Below are 24,806 nucleotides of genomic sequence, written 5' to 3' on the forward strand. Positions count from 1 at the left end.
AAAAAATAAAAAATAAAAAATAAAAAAAACATTCAGGTGAATCTTTTCTGCACCCTTTCCAACTATCCTTCTGACAGCTGGGCGACCAGAGCTACATATAACCACACACTGTGCAATTCAATCTTTATCCTCAGGAATAATCAGCCCTTACGAAGTAGTGCATGGCAAAGCTATTGACCTGTTTTGGCATTTGAACAGAGTTCCTGTTTACCAACAGAAATTTAAGACCTCATTTGCACTTGAACTGTTTTGCATCTTACCTGAAATATCTGAAGTCCTTGAAGGGTTAAACCCAGCATCAGTGAGGCATCAATCTCTCTCTTATCCTGAACAGAATAAAGTAAAATCAGACGACATTCCTGTGCAGCAAACATTGTTGTAATTCCTTCTCACAGCACAAAATGATTAAAATTCAATCTCCTCAGCCAATATTTCCGAATAAGCTTTCACTTCTGCTGCACCAGAGTCGTAGAGCATGGAAACAGACCCTTTGGCCCAATTCGTCGATGTCGACCATGATGCCCCATCCCATTTGCATGCGTTCAGCACTCTTGTATTATCATCATCATCATCGTTGAAAACATTAACGGGCAAGGTGCCTTACAATGCTATGTACGACAGTGATCGCAACCTCTACTGAAGTGTGGATGGCCGTTGGCTCGCTAGCAGCTCATCCGCCCTTTGACAGGTCTTGTTTTTGGTCCTCCTCACCAGGCAAACCAGGTGGGGGAGAGCGTTTAGTCGCCGACTATCCGACCATGGAGCAGGTAGCACGGGATTACCTGGCACCCATGGCGGGGGGAACTCCCCCCGACCTGACCATATTATGGTTATTGATGTGTTATTGATTATTATATATTTATCCATGTGTTTTGCATTAACATACATGTTAAGCTGCAGCAAGTAACAATTTCATTGTTCCGTTGCCAGCACATAAGACAATTAAATACTCTTGACTTGACCCGTCTAATTTGGCAGGCAAGGTTTACGTGCAGGTACAGATTAATAAGAGTTTACATGTAATAGAATGGGCTGCTTAAAAGGCGGCTTTATCCCAGTGTACTCTTTACTCTTCTGTGTTAAACAATAACAGGGAAGCAGAGTTATTTTATTGCAACCCAGCAAAATGCAACATAACATTCAAATCTATTTTTGTTTATATGTTACCGCAACTCTAATGATTTGTGAAGGCAGATCAACCAAGCCTAATGCTGAACTTGCTGTGGCCAACTCTTAGGTTTGGGTGGCCTCAACTGTTGCTAAATAAAACTAGAAAACAAGACACTGAAGCCATGGATGTGACCTATGGAGCATATGACTGAATATTATCACTTGCAGTAAATGCTGCTCCCTCCATGAGTCTTTACCTTATAGATGGAATCTCAACCTACTAATAATCCCCATCCCTGGTAGAAAAAATGCTGAAGAAACTCAGCGGGTGAGGCAGCATCTATGGACCGAAGGAAATAGGCGACGTTTCAGGTCGAGACCCTTCTTCTGACTGATGTAGAGGTGGGGGGGCGGGAGGAAGAAAGGAAGAGGCAGAGGCTGTGGGAGAGCTGGGAAGGGGAGGGGAAAGAAGGAGAAAGCAGGGACTACCTGAAATTGGAGAAGTCAATGTTCATACTGCTGGGGGACGTAAACTACCCAAGCGAAATATGAGGTGCTGCTCCTCCAATTTACGGTGGGCCTCACTCTAGCCATGGAGGAGGCCCAGGACAGAAAGGTTGGATTCGGAATGAGAGGGGGAGTTGAAGTGCCGAGCCACCGGGAGATCTGGCTGGTTATTGCGAACTGAGCGGAGGTATTGGGCGAAGTGAACACCAAGCCTACGCTCGGTCTCACCAATGTAGAGCACCTGCAGTTCCTTCTTAAACAATCCCCATCGCTGAATCACCTATTATACAGTCACAACCACAAATTAGAGTCACAGAGCTGTACAACACGGAAACAGGCCATTGAACTTACCTTGTTCATGCCAATGTAATTGGCATACAGGGCTGATCCCATTTGTCTGCATTGGTCCATAACCCTCCAAACCCTTCTGATCCACATATCTGTCCAAACGCCCTATAATTGTATCCGCTTCAATTGCTTCCTCTGGCAGTTCGTTCCAGATATGGACTACCCTCAGAGTTAAAAAGTTGCCCCCCATGTGATTCTTAAATCTCACCCATTTCACCTTAGGCCTGCACCCTCTGAACCCTTCCTATCCATATATTGGTTAAAAATATATATTTAACTGGAGTTCCACTAGTTCTTTCATCTCTAATATAAGATGCATTGCTTCATCATTTACCTGGACTGTGACTTGCCCAAACTTAAAACTGAGATGAGGAAGAACTTCTTCACCCAGAGGGTGGTTAATTTATGGAATTCACTGCCCCAGGGAGCAGTGGAAGCAGAAACTTTAAATATATTTAAGACTAAAATAGATGTTTTTTTAGCTGCCAAGGGGATAAGGGGCTACGGGGAGAGGGCAGGGATATGGACCTAGGTATGGTTAGTATAGTAAGACCTGAGTGATCTCCTGGACAAGTGTCGATCGCCTGGATTGGGGTCGGAGAGGAATTTCCCGGATTTTTTTCCCGAATTGGACCTGGGTTTTTATCCGTTTTTTTGCCTCCCCCAGGAGATCACGAGGTTCTTGGGGTGGAGAGGGGTGATAGCGGTATAAAGGGGAGGGTAGTGTCTTGTGTTCTGTGTCTTGTGTCTACTGTTTGTGGGTAAGTGTGTCTGTTTAGTGTTCAGCCATGAGCGAATGGCGGTGCGGGCTCGACGGACCTGGTGGTCTACTCTCGCACCTACTTTCTATGTTTCTATGTTTCTAACTGTGGTTGGCAACACTGGTGGGACTGCAGGCAGCCATTCCACTGGCCTGGTCACAGATAACCTTCCCAAGTTGGGGAAAAAAGTCAGACAAAAAGAAAATTGATAATTCTTTCAGGTTGTCAGCTCTGTCAATAAACATTCAGAGTATCCTGTTCGACTGAAGCTGCAAGTTATGATGCCAGAGGAAGTAGTTGAGACTTCGGGATAGGTACATGGATAGGTAAGGTTTAGAGGGATATGGGACAAACCCATGCAAATGGAATTAGCACAGATGGGGCCGCTTGGTCGGCCTGGATGAGAATGGGGTTAAGAGGGAAAAATAGATCAGCCATGATTGAAAGATGGAGTAGATTGAATGGCCAAATGGCCTAATTCTGCTCCTTTGTCACGGTCTTATGGCCAAACTGGGCCAAAGGGTCCGTTTACATGCTCTATGACTCTGTATACATTCTGCTCCTTACCTTATACAGTCTGTAATAATGAACAGCTACATCCTCCAACTGGACAGCCTCTTTGACGTATTTGAGATGTGCTTCTGTGGCTGTAAGTGCATACTGGTCCTTGTGCATATTTGGAATGTGTTTCAAAATGTACTCCTTGCCCCGCTTGGTAACCACCTACAGGTGCAAATTTTAGATCCAGCATTAGTTTGCATCTTATTATTTGATCTTTGATACTCCACAATCCACAAAATCACACTGATCCCAAAACAACATTACACAAGTAAACTTTACAAGCATAAGATCATAAGGTCATAAGTGATAGGAGCAGAATTAGGCCATTCGGCCCATCAAGTCTCTCTGCCATTGAATCATGGCTGATCTATCTCTCCCTCCCTGCCTTCTCCCCATAACCTCTGATACATGTGTTAATCAAGAATCTATCTATCTATCTCTGCCTCAAAAATATCCATTGAATTGACCTCCATAGCCTTCTGTGGCAAAGAATTCCACAGATTCACCACCCTCTGACTAAAGAAATTCCTCCTCATTTCCTTCCTAAAGGAGCATCCTTTAACACTCCCACTAGTGGAAACATCCTCTCCACATCTACTCTATCCAAGCCTTTCACTATTCGGTATGTTTCAATGAGGTCCCCTTCATTCTTCTAAACTCCAGTGCAGGCCCAGTGCCATTAAACGCTCATCATATGTTAACCGACTCATTCCTGGGATCATTCTTGTAAACCTCTTCTGGACCCTCTCCAGAGCCAGCAGATCCTTCCTCAGATATGGCGGCTGAAATTGCTCACACTATAAATCCGGCATCCCTGTTTTTGTATTCTAGCCCTCTTGAAATAAATGCTGGCATTGTGTTTGCTCCTACTCCAAAGTGTAAACAGTGGAATTTAGCCCACTACTATCATAGAACATGAAACACTACAGCACGAATAGACCCTTCAGCCAACAATGGCTGTGCCGAACACGACGCCAAGACCAACACTAACCTGCTGGTACACAATCCATACACCTCCATTCTATGCAAATCCGTGTGATTATGTAAACATCTCTTAATGGCCACTTTCATATTTGCCTTCACCACCACACTTGGCAGCATGTTCCAGAAACTTAACACCCTCTGTGTAAGAAGCTTCCCCACACATCATGTTTAAACTTTTCCCCTCTTAACTTAGTATTTGATAAAGGAGAAAAAGGTTCTGACTGTCGATGCCTCCCATAATTTTATATATTTCTATCGTCTCCACTCAACCTCTAGCATCCCAGAAAAAAGAATCAGTTAGTCCCTGGAGCTAACAACCCCTAATCCAGGCATCATTCTGTTAAACCTCCTCTGCACCCTTTCCAAAGACTCCACATCGTTTGGGTATTAGGCAACCAGAACTGCATGCAATACACTTCTGTAATGTTCAAGCAAATACTCTTGTATAACCATGTTCAGTTACAAACTGATGTTAAACCCGCATCAGCTTTCAGTGGAATTTTAAATAGAACTTAAATGCTTCAAAAAAACTGAAGCATCTTAGTTTGCAGATTCTTCAGCTCTTGTGAGTTTACACCACACCGAATCACTGAAGTTCTAGGTTCCATGTTCATATAAAGAGATAAAGGTTTTAGGTAGTTCTTACCCAAGGAGGGAAGTAAGCTTCAGGCTCAAAGTATTTCCCATAATGTTTGTGGCGTTTGTAGTTTCCTAGGTCCGCTTGCAAGGCATAGGCGGCAAGGAGAAAGTATGCCTCTTCACGAAGCATGCACTGGGACTGGAGGACCTGTTTCCGGAGATGCCAGTAATAATAGTATCTCGCTGTTTTGTCGCTGAAAGGGAGATAGAAGAGATTAGAATCAACTGGATACATTTTTTATCCAAAAATAATTTAAACACCACTATCGTATCTGCCTCAACCACCACCTCCAGCAACACTTTGTAGGCACCCACCATCCTCTGTGTAAAAAAACTTGCTCAGCACATCTCCTTTAAACTTTTCCCCTCTCACCTTAAATGTATGCCCTCTAGTATTTGATGAAATTATAAAATATTTAATTACTGAATATTGATAGATACTAAAATTTGTATTTTAAAATTTAAAAGTTGTAAACTCATTTACAACTGTCCAGTGCTGTTTTTTGTAGATACAACAGTGCTGTTACACATACTGTATAACAGCTCATGCAACATTGCTGGCTGCTGTACATCAATCTAGCTTTAATGTTTTAGAGCGCTGTGTACATGCACAAAAGCGATCGTAGCCATGATTGAATGGCGGCGTAGACGTGATGGGCCGAATGGTCCAATTCCGCTCCTGGATCTTAACTTATTCAATTCGAGCTAATGCTCATACAATTCTTCAGTCACATTAGGTCTCACCCAATCAATCTGCCATTCTCTACGTAGTACTGAACCCTGAAGTGAATGATCATTGGTGGTCCAAACTGGTCAATGCCCTGCAGGAAGGACAGAAAGGAGAATGAATGAATGACAGGAATCCAAGGAGATTTTCAGATTCACATCCGCCTATATTCTTATACACGAAGCAAGAAGAGTTCATCATTTCCATTACCAAAATATTATTTCCACATTATGCTAACAAGTAAATCTTCACATCTAAAAAATAGGTAATTGGAATTTGATCAATTATGTCAACTGCACAGAGTGTAAATAAATCAGCAGGTAATTTGCTATCATTTTCAACTGCATCTGCAACTGATTTTCAGATCACAAGGTCAGGGACATAGAAACATAGAAACATAGCAAATAGGTACAGGACGAGGCCATTCGGCCCTTCGAGCCAGCACCGCCATTCATTGTGATCATGGCTGATCATCCCATATCAATAACCCGTGCCTGCCTTCTCCCCATATCCCTTGACTCCACTAGCCCCTAGAGCTCCATCTTATAGATGCAAGGGGGATAGATGGGGTGAATGAATGCAGAGACTTTTCTTTTCAGGAATCAAGAATTAGGGGCCATTGTTGAAGGTGAAAGGGGAAAGATTTAAAAGTAACCCGAGGGTGGTCTTTTGCACATAGAGGGTTGTGGGTATATGAAATAAGCAGCCAGATGTAGTTTAGGTAGGTCCAATAATCTTCTATATATATTACTAAAACTCTCATCTTGTTTATTTGTTTGTATGCAGGCGTGTGCGTGAGATCCCGAAACCCCGCCAAAACGGTACACGATAGCACTACAATTTTGGGCCCACCTTACTCACCATTGTCCTGTGATGTAAATGAAACAAGTTTTGTTCAGATTGATGGTATATTTTACAAGTTATTGACATTTCAAACTTTACAAAAATCACTTTTCAAACCACTTTTCCACTTGCCCTGCCCGTCAGCCGCATTCAATGCCACAATGGGATCCTAAATCTCATTTACATTTTAAAAAATTGTGACTTTCAAAATTTAATCAAATTCTTCCGTTTACATTCACAATGATGTCACAATAGGATCCTGAATCTCATTTACATAAAAAATGTGAGTGGTGGAATACTGCGTTGGGGTAACGGGGCCCAACAGGTTCCACTTGGTCTCGTACCATTTAAAAGACACTTATGAATTGCATGCAATGAAAGCAAGAATGCAGACAAATTGGCATTTGTCTTTCGCAACAGCTTTGTTCTTTTTCACCACAATATGTTCGATATAACTAAGGTCTCTCTACATGTCCTCTGCTTGGATCACATGAAACTGTACATCTTCATGGATCATCTTCATGCATTGTACTACATTGATGTATGAGTAATATGCAAACATGTTATCTCTGTACAGTAGCCTGGCTAATGGAAGACAGTCCTATTACAGCAGAGAGATGGGCAGAGCGACAGAGGGGCCATTCGCTTAGCTGATCCCAATACAATTCTTCATAACCATCTTCACCGTCTTTGAGCCACACCTGCTTTGGTGTGGCAGAGAGTCATAGACTCGTGCAGCATGGAAACAGGCCCTTCAGCCCAACTGGCCCACACCGACTAACATGTCCCATCTACACTTGTTCCACCTGCCTGCGTTTGGACCATATCCCTCTAAACCTGTCCTAATAAAACCTGTCTAATTGTTTCTTAAACATTGAGATAGTCCCTGCCTCAATTACCTCCTTTAGTAGCTCGTTCCATACACTCACCACCGTTTGTGTGAAAAAGTTACCCCTCGGAATCCTATTAAATTTTACCTCCTTCACCCTAAACCGATGTCCTTTGGTTCTCAATTCTGCCACTCTTGGCAAGATACTGTGTGTCTCCCCGATCTATTCCTCTCATGATTTTAAACACGTCTATAAGATCACCCCTCGTCGTCCTGCATTCCAAGCAATAGAGTCCCAGCCTGCTCAACCTCTCCCTATAGCTCAGACCCTCAAGTCCTGGCAAGATCCTAAGGTCATGTCATAAGGGATAGTCGTATGAGGCAATTTGGCCCATCAAGTCTACGCCATTCAATCATGGCTGATCGATCTCTCCCTCCTAACCCCATTCTCCTGCCTTCGCCTCATAACCTCTGACACCTGTACTAATCAAGAATCTATCTATCTATTTCTGCCTTTAAAATATCCACTGACTTGGTCTCCACAGCTTTCTGTGGCAAAGAATTCCATAGATTCACCACCCTTTGACTTAAGAAATTTCTCCTCATCTCCTTCCTAAAAGAATGTCCTTTTATTCTGAGGCTATGACCTCTCGTCCTAATCCTCGTAAATCTTCTCTGTGCCCTAGATAACATTAATGCAATGTGACAATTTTAGTGTCAGGTGATATTCACAAGTCACTCAAGCCTTCCTTTCCCTTGTATCCCTCATTGGCAATCACCTCCAACTCTGTGAGTTTTGCTGGGTCTATCCAGCCACCTATGTTCTCTGTTGAGTGTGTACCAATAGACACATGGCCGAGGTGAGAAGAAGTCTGGACTGTACTGAACCACAGGTAAAACTCCAGCACAGACACACTCACCTTGCTCACTTCCTTTTTCCATTCCTTTGGGCAATATTTATAAAGTTTCTGCATCAGCTCCATGTAGACATGTTCATTGTCTGTGTCAGGGAGAGGAAATAAAGAAACATTAGCCCCAATCATGGAAGGTCAATTTTTAAACTTTGTTTATATGGTTGCTCTAAGAGTGAGGCTTCATTGCATTTTAATTCCAATTTTAGATTCAGAATTCACAGAGATGACATTTACTTTTTGTAAAATGACGAACACATTTCAGAATTTAATATCAAAATGATAATTCAGCTCCTCCATCTATTGTAGCACTTACTAAACACATTCATGGGAAGATCTCAAGTCTAACCACTTTCTTCAGCTATTGAGGATTTTTCAAAGAACTGTCCTATTCATGAGATTCCACCACAGCACTACCACAAAACCTCACTAGAAATATGAAATATGATTAGACATTCCTCAAAATCTAATCACTTATAGGTTGCTTAATGTGGTGCTGAAAGCATCAGCAGATCAGGCATCATCTGCGGAATGTGAAACAGAGAGAATCATGAGTTAGAAGAAGGGTTCTGACCCAAAACGTCACATCCATTCTCTAGACAGATGCTGCCTGACCCGCTGAGCAAAGCAATTTGTTTTTTGCTCAGGAAACTGTGGGCTGCAGTGTCTTGTGTCTCCAGAGATAAACTACAAATGCACTATAGAAAGTATACCATCAGGTTGCTTCACAGCTTGGTTTGGAAATAGCTCTGCCAAAAACCAGAATTACAGTCGTAGATGTAGCCCAGTTCACCACATGTACCAGACTCCCCTCCATTAACTCCATTTACATTTCACACCGCCTTGGTAAAGAGGACAACATAATCAAAGACTTGTCCCACCCAGCCATTCTTCCTTCTCCCTGCTCCTGGCAGAAGTTACAGAAGCTTGAAACCATGCACCACCAGACTCGGGAACATCCTCTTCCTCTGTGTTATCAGGTTTCTGAACAGTCCTTCCATGAGCTAGGGTACCGTCCGATTCATCTCTCCTCCATTGTGATCATTGGACGTTGTCTATGGAACTGATGCACTATGATGCTGAAAACCACATGCTGCACTTTGTATCATCATCGTTGCTCTATCTATTGTATCTATTGTACTTGAGTTTGAGCATGCAAAATAAAGCTTTTCACTGTACCATGGATTGCGTGATAATAATAAACCTAAACCTAAAGTTTCATGTCGCAGATCCTGAAGAGAGCGCCAAATGAATGCCAGGAATTTCAGAGGTCAAGGACTTGGCCGTTGAAGATCTGGATCAGCAGAAAAACACAATGATTTTGGACGATTAAGGGACTGGAATTGAAAGCATGCAGATATTTTGGAGATTATCCTGCCGGATTTCCAGCATTTGCCGTTGTGCCGATTTTCATTTACTCCAGAAGGAGAGCGGTCAGCCAATTTGGCTTTCAGTGCAAGCAGTTGAGGCTCTCGAAGGGGGGGGGGAAACAATAAGCAGGTGGTTTTCTCGATACTCCAGAGTAATATCAATTCAAAAATAGGCACAAACTGCTGGGGTAACTCAGCGGGCCATGCAGCATCTCTGGAGATAAGTTATGGGTGACGTTTGGGGTCAACACCCTTCTTCAGACATACAATTCTCCCATCTGTGCACTGTACCACAGGTTGGGATGCATGTTCATCCTCAGCTCAGTACTGAGAGTCAATCTGTAGGGTGGACTCTATTTGGCCAGCAGATGAAGAAAAGTCTCATGATCTGGGGAAGAGACACGCTTTTTTCCCCCCATACGCACATCAATGGAAATAAACATCTATGAGTAAATTCAAAGTTAGTTAATTATAATGTTGGACTCTACAAAGACGGTATTGATGTACACACCCCCACACAACAGCTGCAGATAAATTGCCACACAAAGAACTCTCAGATCCAGAAGACGCCAGAAGAATTAACATAGCTCAGAATTTAATCTTAGATATCCAAAAGATAATTAATTTCATGGCGAGTTAAATTTGAATTGTGGTGATGCTAAAATTGCTGGCACCGTGCGCTTCTTTCATTGTTACGCAAAGGAAGATCAGAGTGTAAACACCATTTGTATCAATCAAATCTGGTCAACCCCCAGCTCCTCACAGACACCACTCCACCATCCATAGGGTTTACAGGAGACTGTCTCAGTAAGGCAGCCAATATCAAAGACCCACACCACCCTGGGCATGCTCTCATCTCCCTACTGCCATCAGGAAGGTGGTACAGAAGCCTGAAAACCATGACTTCCAGGTTCAAGAATAGCTTCTTCTCAGCAACCATCAGGCTCTTGAACACTACACAACACTAACCGCAAGTATGATCTTTGGTTTTGCATTATTATGGTCAACTAGTATTACTCATTTTTCCATAAAAGCCTTATTTCCTTTATGTAATTTGCCCAATTTAGCTTGTATCCTCATCGGATGCAACATGCGAGATATTTGTTATTATTTGCCAACAGGTTTCAAAATGGAAAGCCACTGTAAACATCTACCATCCCATTATCAGAGTCTTTGGGCTGTGTAATTGTTTTACTGGCACCACTTTGTTTGGTAATACAAAGCATCGAACCGAGGCACTCAGTGAGGCTGTTCATGTGAAACTGCCAAAACACAGTGCAAACTGTCCAGCCTCAAATCAATTCTCAACATGGACTCAATCTTTTTCCTTAGCCTTCAACTTGCTGAGTTTTATAAACAAGTTTGCTGTGGCTGTGAACTCCCCAGTATGTTTCCAGTAAATCTACAGTTATTAAGTTCCTGAGCAATAAGTGTGGGGAATGAAAATGGATTAGATTAGATTCCTTTATTGTCATTTAGACCTTTCGGTCTAAACAAAATTATGTTGCCTGCAGTCATACGCAGAACCAATAAAAACAAAACATACAATAAACACAAATTAAACATCCACCACAGTGAGTTCACCAAGCACATCCTCACTGTGATGGAGGCAAAGTCTTAGTCTCCGTCTCTTCCCTCCTTGTTCGCCCTCTGCGCTGAGGCGATCGATCCAGGCCGGAGATGCCGCCCTCCAGTCCAGCAGACCTCCGTGGTGATGTCGCCGCCGCCGAAAGCCGGAACGCCGTCTCCGCTCCGAGACGGCCCGCCACAGCATCAGCTCCGGGCAGCCGCCCCAGCTCCAGACCGCCGCCCCAGCTCCCGCAGTCTCCGCTCCGGGCCACTGTCCCAGCTCCGGGTCCCGCAGTCACCGCTCCGGGCCGCTGCCCCAGCTCCGGGTCCCGCAGTCTCCGCTCCGGGCCGCTGCCCCAGCTCCGGGTCCTGCAGTCTCCGCCGCCCCAGCTCCGGGTCCCGCAGTCTCCGCTCCGGGCAGCCGCCCCAGCTCCGGGTCCCGCAGTCTCCGCTCCGGGCAGCCGCCCCAGCTCCAGGCCGCTGCCCCAGCTCCGGGTCCCGCAGTCTCCGCTCCGGGCAGCCGCCCCAGCTCCAGGCCGCTGCCCCAGCTCCGGGTCCCACAGTCTCCGCTCTGGGCCGCTGCCCCAGCTCCGGGTCCCGCAGTCTCAGCTCCGAGCCCCGCCTCATCAGCTCCAGGCCGCCGTCGAAAGCCAGAACGCCGCACCAGCAAGTCGGGCCACCGCTGCCTCAGCCCCGAAGACGGCCAGCCTCTCGTTGGTGAGTCCTGGCTGGCTCTGCCTCCGGAGCCTCGGGATCAGTCGCAGGCTGGAGGCCACCAGCTCCGCCATTAGACCTCAGCGCAGACGGAGGCAGAGAAGGGGGATACGACACGAAAAAGTCACATTCCCCTGAAGGAAGAGACAGAGAACATGTTTCACCCCCCCCCCCCGCCCCCTCTAACACAACCCAACAAACTAAAACTTAACCAAAACAAGACAAAAAAAACAACAGAAAAAAGTAAAGACAGACGGACTGCAGGCGAGCCGCAGCTGTTAACAGCGCTGCCACAATGATGCTCCATTCTCACTTTTTAGAGCGCTTTACATTTTAACAGGATTCTGGTGAAAGCACAGTCTTGTACCCAGGGGTGGGGAATCAAAAAGTAGATGGCATAGGTTTAAGGTGAGAGGGGAAAGATTTAATAGGAACCCAAGGGGGATCTTTTTTCCACAGAAGGTGATGGCACTACCGAATGAGCAGCCAGAGGAAGTAATTGAAGCAGGTGCAGTAACATAATTTAAAAGACACTTCAACTAGTACACAGTTAGGAAAGGTTTAGGGAGGTATGGGCCAAATGCAGGCGAGATTAGATAAACTATCTTGGTCGGCATGGATGATTTGGGCCGAAAGGCCTTTTTCTGTGCTGTAAGACTCTGTGCCTCTAATGGCTTTTTATTTAAAAATCACAGTAAGGTTTTGCAATCTTTGTTTTTAATTGATGCAACGTTCTGCTGTTTTAATATAAACTCTTTCCTCTTCTTCAAGTTTCTCGTAGCACCCCACTGTCTCACCCAGAAGATAGGTTCATAAGTTATGGGAGAAAATTAGGCCATTCAGCCGATCAAGTTGACTCCACCATTCATTCATCTACCTTTCCCTCTTAACCTCATTCTCCTGCCTTCTCCCTATAACCCCAGGTCAAGATGATCAAGAGAAACTCAGCGCATCCAAAGCAGCTGTGCATGTGATTTACACGAAGAATTACTTGACTTTGACTTGTCCTTCACTCTGCCTCAGCCGCCACCCTCAAACTGGGAACCACAAGGTTAGTTTCATTGGGAAAGCTAGTGCTTTGTTTACTGAATGATAGCAGAGGCTACAATGTAAAATACTTGCAGTTCTACAGTTTTTTCTGCGCAATCATAAGTTTAGATTTATTCTAGTTTTCAATTAGCTAGAGGCTTGGAAATGGAAAAAGCTCCCACACTCAGTTTCAGAGAAAGCAGAGAGGTTCTCCTGCAATCCAGGCAACCTATACCCCTCAGCAACATCGAAACATGTTGACTTCAGGAAGGGAAAGCTGGGGATCCACAAACTTATTTTCCTCCACGAGTAATATCTGCACGTGCATATCTCCAAAGATTTGACCTGGGCTTTGCACATCGATGCAATCACCAAAACTACATCAACATCTCGACTTCCTTGGAAGATGAGATTTGGTTGACGAATACAGGTAACAGAACATGGACTGCTGTATCACGGCCTGGTTCGACAACTCGAATGCCGAGGAACGAAGGAGACTACAGGGAATAGTAGACACTGCCCAGTTCATCACAGATATTGTCCTCACCACTATTGAAGGATCTACAGGAAGCACTATCTCAACATGAAAGCCAATATCAAAATCCCACACGACTATGGTCACACTCTCATCTCACTGCTACTTCAGCTTGGGAAGGTGGTACAAGAGGCTGAAAATTGTAATTCCAGATTCAAGAACAGCTTCAATCTAGCAACTATCAGGCTCTTGAAGACTGCATAACACTAACCTCTGCCACTATGATCTTCTATGGACTGTGTCTTTGGTTGCACTACAGAGTTCGGTTTTGTTATCATCTGGTTACGTAGTATTATTAATTAATTTATTGTATTATTGATTATTACATATTATCTGTGTTATTGCATTTATCGGGCCTTTTAAGCTGCAGCAAATAAATATGTCATTATTCCATTGCCAGTATATATGACAATTAAACACTCTTGAGATGTTGTCTGACTGGGACTGGGACCGAGAAACTCACGATGAACGTGTTGAGTTTGAAGAAGAAACAAAGGAAGACGAAGAAAGACTTGTCCACGATACAGTATGGGCACATGAATGGTAAGAGAGTTGGAAATAAGATGGCAGAACCAGAACCAGGAGCATTTTGGAAACTAACATTGGTTGAGTATTGCAAGAGCAGGGCAAGATTGCAATCAGATGGCGAGGAGAATAAAATTCATGGGAGAGAATGCATCCTCCCGAGGGACATGATGCTTGTAGAGCGGACCCAGTGATCTTGAATCCTGATTATTCTGCAAATGGGAGTTCATTCATAGATGTGAGTTATGAGCAGACAGAGGACATTAGTTTAATTATGATCAGCATGGACATTGTGGGCCAAATCGTTTTATCCTGTACTGCACTGTTCTATGGTGAGACTACCCTGACTCCATCCTGGGAGTGGAGTTGGAGTCATTGGAGGTGGTCTTGGAGGGGAGGATGCTCCTCAAACTGTGGAGCATCTTGGACAATACAGCTCACCCCCTCCATGATTCACTGGTCAACCTGAGGAGCACCTTCAGCAAACGACTGGTTCCACCAAGATGCAGCACAGAACGGCTCAGGAGATCCTTCTACCCTATGGCTATCAAACTGTACAACTCTTCCCCCTTCTGTCGTGGGGTAGCCTGACTCCCCTCCCCCCCCCCCCAAAATCTTTGCACAACCCTAATCCTGATCTTTCCACTCGTCACTTTAATTTCATGCATCTTGCTGTGTTTTGTGACTGTTGGCAGACCAATTTCCCTCCTGGGATAAATAAAGTTCTATCAATAGACAATAGACAAGAGGTGCAGGAGTAGGCCATTCGGCCCTTCAAGCCAGCACCGCCATTCAATGTGATCATGGCTGATCATCCCCAATCAGTACCCCGTACCTGCCTTCTCCCCATATCCCCTGACTCCGCAATTTCTAAGAGCCCTATCTAGCTCTCTCTTGAAAGCCTCCAGAGAACCCGCCTCAGAGAATTCCACAGACTCACCACTCTCTGTGAGAAAAAGTGTTTCCTCGTCTCCGTTCTAAATGGCTACTCCTTATTCTTAAACTGTGGTCCCTGGTTCTGATCTCCCCCAACATCAGGAACATGTTTCTTGCCTCTAGCGTGTCCAAACCCTTAACAATCTTATATGTTTCAATGAGATCACCCCCTCCATGATTCACTGGTCTTGTGTCGTATTGTATCGTACCACCAAGCCCATTGATGAATGATCTTAATTGTCCACCGCAGCAGATGGTGAGATGCCCTTTCCCCTCCTCACCCTGATGCCCTGCCCAGACCCTCAAGTATCCAGTGCTTAACCTGATGGTGTTCCAAGCCTCCCCCCCACCGTCCCATGAGCCAGCCTGGTACTACTGCTCATTCCTCGGTGTGCGTCAGGTAATCAGGCCGGTTTATCACACACAGTGCTCTGGGCAGAGCGGATAGATTTAACGCACGACTGCTTCTTCATCCAGTGTGTGAAAGAAATCACAAATGACAGTGTTCTGCCTGATGGGGCATTCACAAATGAAAGAACAAGTATGTAATACCAAATGAACGGGAAATAAAGATTCTGGCATGCCTGGGAAAAGCAAACCATGGAGTTACAGAGTCATACAGCATGGAAACAGGCCCAACTTGTTCATAGCAACTAAAGTGCCCCCATCTGCCCGTGTTTGGCCAATATCTCTCTACACCTTTCCAAAAGCTTTTGAATTGATCTGGGAACAGAAATACCCATCCGTACAGTAACATCCGTACAGTAACATCCGTAGAAAAAAACTGCAATGTGCTGGAGTAAATCAGTGGATCAGGCAGCATCTCTGGTGGACATGAATAGGCGATGTTCCAGATCAGGGCCCTTCTTCAGACTGATTGTCATAATAGGGAGAAAGTCGGTGGCTGACAAATTTGAAAAGTTTAAATATTCTCAATATTTTGAAAATTAATAAATGTCCAGTTTTCCAAACAACACGAGCTTACGAGAGTCTGGTTTGTGCCACTCATTTTACTTCCTTTCAAAACATTATTGACTTAATTTGTAATGGACTCATATTTTGTTTTGCCTGTATAAATTTCAATGCACCTCAGCGTAATTAATTCTAACTGTTTATGATTTCAGAGAGACCACATCAATGCATTTTTTCCTCCGGATTGTGTTTGGATAATTGGGGTAGAAAATGCAAAAAATAAACTTGGCACACTCCAAATATCCCAAAGGTTTAGAATCCTTTTGGAATCAAAGAAACAGATGAGGTTTAATCATGAGTTCAAAATGATGTGTTTCAATACTTAATCAGAGTTGGTGGGAAATTGCTAAGCATGTTTACACAAATTTACTAATCTGATTTTCCACCGATTGATTGTGCAAATGATATAAAAGCTACATTCCTCGCGTGGTATTGTTTATTCACGGTTTCTTTGTGGAAACCCTGTCCACCGTATATTTGAAGCCTTACTTCATAAACCTGTTTACCCAGGCAGAGCACAAAGAAGAAAGTCAGCTTGGAGATTCCCCAGACTCCCCACAAAGCCAGCCTAATTATCTTCCATTTAGATCAATGGAAGGAGTTATTGGTCTTAATTACTATACGCACCTGACTTTTCTCAACTCATTGCCAAAAAAACAGTGCTCTGATGGGCAAAAATAAGATTGCCGTGCTCGGCTGCATAAAAATTGACAAATTCACGACGACATTCTTTATAAACTTTCTTATGTGTTGGAAGCATCCAATTGGGGTGCATCACAACTTAATTCGGCAACAGTTCTACCCCAAACCACAAGAAATTGAAGAGAGTATGGCTGTAGCTCAGTTCATCAAACAGGCCAGACTCCCCATTGTGGACTCTACCTACACTTCATACTGCTTCGGGAAAGGAGCCAACATAGTCAAGGACTACTCCCACCTTGGCCATTCGATGAGGCGGAAAATACAAATGCCTGAAGCATGAACAAACATCTTCCCATAAGGATAGGGTTCAGTGTCGATCTTCCAATCTACCACATTGGACTTGTTTCTGTGACTGCAATGCTACAATGCTCTAAGATGGAGCATCTTGGCTAGCATGGACAGGTTGGGCCAAAGGGCCCGTTTCCATGTTGTATGACTCTATAACACTAGATTTTGCACTCTGATATTTTTCTCTTTGCATAACCTTTGGACATGTGTATGGCTTGTTGTGCTCAAATGCAAAATGATTTGATTGATAGCATACAAACAATGCTTGTCACCGTATCTCAGTATACATGACAATAATAAACCAACCAAGCAATGAAATATTGTTCGAAAAAAATTAAAAGGAATCCAACTAAATTTTAATTTCCCTATGTTAAAGTTCTTGCAAGTTAGATTTGAGATTTCTGTGAAGCAACATAAACATAATCTTTCTTATTTGACATTGCAGCCAATATTGAGAGAATCCAGATGATGCATACACTTATAGTGGACAGGACAGTATCCCACTAAGGGATGTAAACTTTAATGTAATGAGAAAGGATTTTTTTTTCCAAAAATAAAAATTCTCAACTGCATTTCTCCATTTTCTCAAATGCAATTTTCTTTATACTAGTTCCAAATATAGCCAAGTGAAGGATCTAAGGGTCTAAGCTCTGCAAGGCTGTGCAGTACAGAGCTGAGCTCTCACTCTCTCTAACATTTTCCGTGTTCAGGGTGTGACCTGTACAAAAGGAACCCCATCAAACACTGCCTTCTTGAGGATTCCAACACACAACTCTCAGCATTAAGTCCAAACTCTACTAAATCTTGGAATAATTTCAAAGCAGAGAAATAAGTAAGATAATTTGTCTTATTTAGTCCTGAGATGGTCATTTAAAGGAAGTGACACTATGGATTGTGCCTCTGATTGCGCAACGGACTTCAGTTCTGCGCTATTATGGTTACCTAGTCTTACAGTTATTAATTTATTGTATATTACATATTATCTGTTTGTTATTGTGTTCATGGGCATGTAAAGCTGCAGCAAGTAAGAATTGAAGGTACACAAAAAAATGCTGGAGAAACTCAGCGGGTGCAGCAGCATCTATGGAGCGAAGGAAATAGGTAACGTTTTGGGCCGAAACCCTTCTTCAGACTGATAGGGGGTGGCGAGGAGAAGGAAGGAAAAGGGAGGAGGAGGAGCCCGAGGGCTGGGGGATGGGAGGAGACAGCCCGAGGGCTGAGGAAGGGGAGGAGACAGCAAGGGCTAACAAAATTGGGAGAATTCAATGTTCATGCCCGCAGGATGCAGACTCCCCAAGCGGAATATGAGGTGCTGTTCCTCCAGTTTCCGGTGTTGCTCACTCTGTCAATGGAGGAGACCCAGGACAGAGAGGTCGGATTGGGAATGGGAGAGGGAGTTGAAGTGCTGAGCCACCGGGAGGTCAGGTAGGTTCTTGCAGACCGAGCGGAGGTGTTCGGCGAAACGATCGCCCAACCTCCGCTTAGTCTCACCGATGTTGATCAGCTGACATCTAGTAAGTAAGAATTGTCTTGTTCCATTATCGGTACATATGACAATTAATACTCTTGATTTTTGGCATTGCTTCCTAGTTGATTCGTTCTTGAGTACCTGACAATTTACAACGGCTAAAACTGTTACTCAGTAATTACACCACTTCCAACAGAATAAAAGACAAACGCTCAGGCCTGGTAAAATAGCATAAAAGCATTAATCATATATATTTTAAAAATAATAACATGAATATGGATTAATATGCAGCACCGAACATACTTCCAAAAAGGTATTTTTGTTGTGAATGGCGTTTAATCTCATTGTTGGCGACACCAAAGATTTGTTTCAACTCTCACTTACTTTGTATGACACTGAGGCCAAAAAGATGACAGTCCTTAAGCCTTAGAAGGTCACAGACTTGAATGAATAATTCTTGGCACAAGGCTCTAACCTGCAAAAGAAAAACACAAGATATTGAAGTGATTTAGTAAAGGCAGTTACCAAGCATTAAGATTCAATGAGGTCCCAGGAATTGAAACACTGGAAAACAGCATGATGTGTTCATGCCTTTTGTTGGATGAAGTTGCGAACACATCACCACCTTTCCCATGTCACTGCGTTTAACTGCAAATTCACTCTCAGCCCTCAGAGCCAATAATGTGGCAATTGTAACAAAGATTGTCAATAGATTAAGATTTGGTCCATCAATTTTTAATTGATTTCAGGTGACAGAAAAGATGCATTAAAATACATTCTATAGTTTAAATGTTTTTGAGTTATATAACCATAAAGCACAGAACAGGCCATTCAGCCCATCCTGTCCATACTAACCAAGATACCCCAACTAAGCTAGTCGCACTTGGCTACTGTAGCCGATATTCCTCTAAACCTTTCCTGTCCATGTACCCGTCCAAATGTAGTTAGGAAACAGGAACTCAACGTACATTGACAATGATGTTAAGAGCCTTGTCGTTGGGAAGGAAGACACAAACGCTCCGTCGGTCTTGCATTACTTTGTTGTTCTGGAAGTTGAACTTGCTCATCACGCCAAGCAGGCCCTCAGATGGTTTGCCCAGTTGCCCGGGGGTTCCTTCCCATTACAAGTCACACCAGTAAACAACGTCCAAGGATGGTGGTAAACAAATCCTCATCATCATACGCTCACGGGGGGAAGGGCAGCTCTGGACGTGTCATAACACTCACGGCAGCTGGGTGGGAGAAAGAAAGTTCGACGTTAGCATCAAAGAGAAGTCAGTCAGCCTCTACACTGTAATTAGAATACCTCTCGGGCAAGCTTAGACACAGCTGTTGACTTAATGCAAAGTTCACAGTTGGAGGCTCCTATACATTCTTTTAAGCTTCGTCATAGAATAGTTACACGGGAGCAATTAAAACATTGTCTGCTTTAACAAACCCATCAGCTTCTTGAAAGTTTATATCAGCAATGGATGTAAAGCAGTCTGATTCGGAAGAAGGCTACGTTAAGATCCTGCTTAAAGAATGGGTTTGGGGTGGAGGGGATACAAAAGCAAATGATTCTCCCGGTTGGATACTTGAATCCCCCAGGGATCTGATGCTTGACAGAATGTCACTACTGACTTCAGAATAAGTGCCTTAAACTGCAAATAAAAAAATAATTTCCCAACCAGCAACTTAGTGGCACGGAACTTAAGATCTGACAAGTGAAGTTTAAAAGGAGTTATGAAACTCCACCTTCCTGCACTAAACACAAAGTGCTGGAGGAACTCAACGGGTCAGACAACATCTGTGGAGGAAATAGAAAGATAATGTTTCACGTCCCTTCAGATTGATGAGTTGGGAGAGAGAAAGCTGGATACGAAAGGTGGGGGTGGGGCTAAGCCTGGCAAGTGATAGGTGATTACAGGTGAATGGGGGGTTGGGGGGGGGGGGGGGGTGGGACTGGCAGATGGATGGAGTAAGTGACAGAGGCTAGTGGTGAAAAGGAGTCGAAGAGGTATTAGATAAGGAGAGAAGAGTGAAATGTAAAGCCAGAGGAAGTAACATGGGTGGAGGGATGGGGAAGGAGAAAAGGGAGACAAAAGAGAAATGAGGTTCTTGGAGATGGGACCGTGGGAGATGAGTGTATGAAGAAGGGGAATGGATCAGGGTGACTGGGGTGGTTGGAGGCATGCATGCACACCAGGATGGGGTTGGGGGGGGGGGGGGGGGGAGGGGGATGGGAAAGAGAGGTGGGGAAGGGAGGTATTACTTGAAATTTGAGAATAGGAGGTGCTGTTCCTCCAGTTTGTGCATGGCCTATGGGGGAGGTCCAAGACAGAAAGGTCAGTAGGAGAATTGGAAGGAGAGTTAAAACAGGAGATCTAGCAGGCACACATAAAATGCTGGAGAAACTCAGCGGGTTAGGCAGCGTCTATGGAGAGCAGGAATTGGCGGCGTTTCGGGTCGAGACCCTTCATCAGATCTAGCAGGCCTTGACGGACCTAGTGCATGTGTTTGGCAAAATTGTCACCTCGTCTACGCTTGGTCTCGCCAATGTAAAGATGGCCATGCGGAGAGCACAGCATGCAATGAATGAGGTTAGACGAGGCACATGTGAACCTCTGTCTTACTTAGAAGGGCTGCTGGGGTCCCTGGATGGATGTGAGAGGGGAGGTATAGAGACAGGTGTTGCGGTTGCAGGGGAAGGTATCTGGGGAGATCTGGTTAGGGTGGGAAGGAGTGAGTGAACCAACGAGTTGCAGAGGCAGTGGTCTCTGTGGAAAACAGAAAGGGGTGGGGATGGGAAGGGACACATTGAAGTTGGTGTAAATCTCAGAGAATCGTGACTTGGACACGGAGGCTAGTGGGGTGAAAGGCAAGGACCAGGGAAACTCCATCCTTCTGCCATCTGGGGGGAGGGGGAATGAGAGCCAAAGTACGGGACTCAGAGGAGAAGTGGGTGAGTGGCACATCTATGACAGCAGGGCGGGCAAACCACATTTACTGAAGAAAGAGGTCATCTCAGATGTCCTGTAGTACAATTCTTTTTCTGTGTAAATCATGCCTATAAAGCATTCAGTGCCCGTGTTTTTCTGTTTAAACGCACCCATAAGGAAATTGGACGAGGACCTCCTATCACAATTCATCCTAAACTCAACATAATTTCCCCCTTGCATCTACCACATATAATCAGAGAGTAATTCAGCACAGAAGCAGGCCCATCGGCCCAACTCGTCCACGCCGACCAAGATGCCCCATCTTAGCTAAATGTGTTAATATTCCCATTGTACATTATCCCATTATCAGATGACATAAATTGAATGGAAAAAGTCACAACCCTCATAAATAGCTCAAAATGAAATGATTAGATAATGCCCAAAGTAGTGAACCTTGTGATCCCCAACATCTTTGTTTTTGATGAAAAACAAGTTTCTATTTCAAACGATTGGTGCCAGTTTCCCTCTGTAAAGATTGGGATTTCTGTAGATGTGGTTCACAGACCATGCAATCTGAGACTCAGTGATGCAGGATGCTCAGACACCCAGCAGACAACAGAGCAGTGAGATTATTACTTGTGTAGCTATTGTGTATCACAGCTAAATATATAATAACCATTAATACAATAAATTGAACATCAGTAATACCAAGGAACCATAATAGTGCAAAACCGAGTGTTTAATTGTCATATATACCAAAATGGAACAACGACATTCTTACTTGCCGCGGTACAACAGGTTTGTAAACACAGTACCCTATATATAGCATAAAAAACAAGCAAATAATAACTAAATGAAAAAAAAAACAATACAATAAAACTAAGGCCGAAATCTCTAGTGCAACTAAGACAGTTTGTAGTTCAAAGTTTAGTTAAGAGTCAAGGTGTTCAATTGACTGATGGAAGAAACGGTTCCTGAACCTGGATGTTACAGTTTTTAGACTCCTATACCTTCTTCCTGATGGCAGGAGTGCAATGAGAGCATTATCAGGGTGGTGTGGTTTCTCGATGATGTCGGCTGCCTTTTTGAGGCAGCACCTCCTACAAATCCCTTTGATGGTGGGGAGGTCAGTGCACATGATGGATCAGGTAGCATCCACCACTTTTTGTAATCTCCTTCATTTCTAGGCTTCGAGTTGCCGAACCAGGCCATGATGCAACCAGTCAACGTTTTCTACTCTACACCTATAGAAGTTCAAGAGATTCGTCGACACTGAATTTCCTCAATCTTCTAAGGAAGTAAATGCTTTTTTTTATGATTGCATCAATGTGCTGGGCTCAGTACAGATCTTCAGATCTGCACACCCAGGAACTTGAAGTTGTTGACTCTCTCCACCACCGACCCATCGATAAAGACAGGTCTGTGGAATCTCTGCCCTTCTCTTCTAAAGTCAACAATCAGCTCCTTGGTTTTGCGGATGTTGAGTGTTAGGTTGTTGTCAATCGGACGACTGAACTACCTCCTAAACTCTGACTAATCGTTAACTGTAATCCATCCAACAACAGTGAAATCATCGGCGAATTTAAAGGTGGTGTTAAAAATGTGTTCAGCTGCACCATCATAGGTATAGAATGAGTTGAACAGGGGACTGCTCACACAGCCTTGAGGATGGACCTATGCTGATGGTTATCGAGGAGGAAGCGTTGCTGATAATTCGTACCGATTGTGCTCCGTTAATGAGGATGTTGAGGATCCAGTCCACAGTGCAACCAACGACACAGTCCATAGAATGCTAGCATATATTTTGAGAGGGCTAGAATACAAAAACAGGATGTAATGCTGAGGCTCACTCGGGCACTGGTCAGGCCATATTTTGAGTATTGTGAGCAATTTTGGGCCCCATATCTGAGGAAGGATGTGCACGCTCTGGAGAGGGTCCAGAGGAGGTTACAAGGATGATCCCAAGAATGAGATGGTTAACATATGATGAGCGTTTGACAGCACTGGGCCTCTACTCGCTGGAGTTTAGGAGGATGAGGGGGCACCTCATTGAAGCTTACCGAATAGTGAAAGGCATGGATAGAGTGGATGTGGATAGGATGTTTCCACTAGTGGGAGAGTCTAGGACCAGAGGTCATAGTCTCATAATTAAAGGACGTTGCTTTAGATTAGATTAGATTAGATTATTTAATGACCACACAGTCAAGCTGGTGGAATTCAGGTTCAGTACAGTACAGCATAGGAAGGAGATGAGGAGGAATTTCTTTAGTCAGAGCATGGTGAATCTGTGAAATTCATTGCCACAGAAGGCTGTGGAGGCCGTCTATGGATATTTTTTATAGAAACATAGAAACATAGAAAATAGGTGCAGGAGGAGGCCATTCGGCCCTTCAAGCCAGCACCGCCATTCATTGCGATCATGGCTGATCATCTCCAATCAATAACCCGTGCCTGCCTTCTCCCCATATCCCTTGATTCCACTAGCCCCTAGAGCTCTATGTAACTCTCGTTAGAGATAGATAGATTCTTGATTAGTACGGGTGTCAAGGGTTATGGGGAGAAGGCAGGAGCATGGGGTTTAGAGGGAAAGATAGATCAGCCATGATAAAATGGCGGAGATGACACGATGGGCCTTATTCTGCCCCTATCACTTATGAAGATCATAGTTGCTCAGGTTAGTGTTATGTCGTGTTCAGGGGGCTGATGATTATTTGGAAGAACTGTTCTTGAACCCAGCGGTCATCATTTTCACACTCATGTCCCTTTGTCCCGGGGACAGCAGCAAGGTGAGGGAGTGGACAGCGTAGGTTATTAATGATACTGGCTGCCTTTATGAGAAAGCGCTTTCGGTAGATCCCTTCACTTGTGGGGAGGTCAGTACCTGTGATGGACCAGGCAGTGTCTACCACTCAATGTCATCTCCTTCATTCCTGGGTGCTTGAGTTACTGAACCACGCCAGATGCAACCAGTTAGCATGCTAATTATCATATAACAGTAAAAACTCGATAGAGTATTCAACGACAATTGTTATCATGGCTGCTCCCCTCTAACAGCAAGAAATCCTGCCCTGTGTAACCTGCACTATGGACTTTGGATTTGCACTAATATGGGGAACTAGTATTGATTATCTAATAATCGTGTGTCATACTGTTTACAGGCCTGTTAATTTTCTGCAAGTAAGAACTGCATTGTTTCGTTGCCGGTATGCTTGACAATTGACCCTCTCGCTCTTAAAACACATTTTATAATGTTATTTTTATAATATTCCTTTGACTTCCAACAAACCATTGGCATGATATACTTTACTCAATTAATGCACCAGATTCTGGGCGAGGACATTCCTGGGACAGAAAGTCAGCACAATGCCCACTGCAACAGAGGAACAGCTGTCCCTCCAGGCTGCCTCCCAGCACAGTACCAAAAAAAGTTCATTTCTCACAATCTATTGATTCCATGTCCAAAACTCAACAATGAAACTTGATTACAGAAATAGAACTCAGTTTCATTTTTCACTACAGTGCACACAGTACAGCAGTCAAGAATGAGGACCTTTGCC

At 44.0% G+C, this 24,806-nt stretch overlaps 1 protein-coding gene across 1 annotated transcript in view; it reads right to left on the reverse strand.

Moving 5' to 3' along the window:
* The window catches only part of frmd6 (FERM domain containing 6), a 118,818-nt gene that overhangs the window by 41,312 nt on the left and 52,700 nt on the right, over window positions 1-24,806 (reverse strand). The window contains exons 2-8 of the mRNA XM_033027331.1: window positions 19,297-19,560; window positions 18,713-18,803; window positions 8,230-8,309; window positions 5,655-5,731; window positions 4,918-5,104; window positions 3,294-3,449; window positions 261-326 (exon numbers count right to left, since the gene is read on the reverse strand). Of these exons, the coding sequence (XP_032883222.1) occupies window positions 261-326; window positions 3,294-3,449; window positions 4,918-5,104; window positions 5,655-5,731; window positions 8,230-8,309; window positions 18,713-18,803; window positions 19,297-19,395 (756 nt within the window). The 5' untranslated portion in view covers window positions 19,396-19,560. The remainder of the gene's footprint in view (window positions 1-260; window positions 327-3,293; window positions 3,450-4,917; window positions 5,105-5,654; window positions 5,732-8,229; window positions 8,310-18,712; window positions 18,804-19,296; window positions 19,561-24,806) is intronic.

This window comes from Amblyraja radiata, chromosome 9 (assembly GCF_010909765.2).
Source record: "Amblyraja radiata isolate CabotCenter1 chromosome 9, sAmbRad1.1.pri, whole genome shotgun sequence".
Lineage (NCBI taxonomy): Eukaryota > Metazoa > Chordata > Chondrichthyes > Rajiformes > Rajidae > Amblyraja > Amblyraja radiata.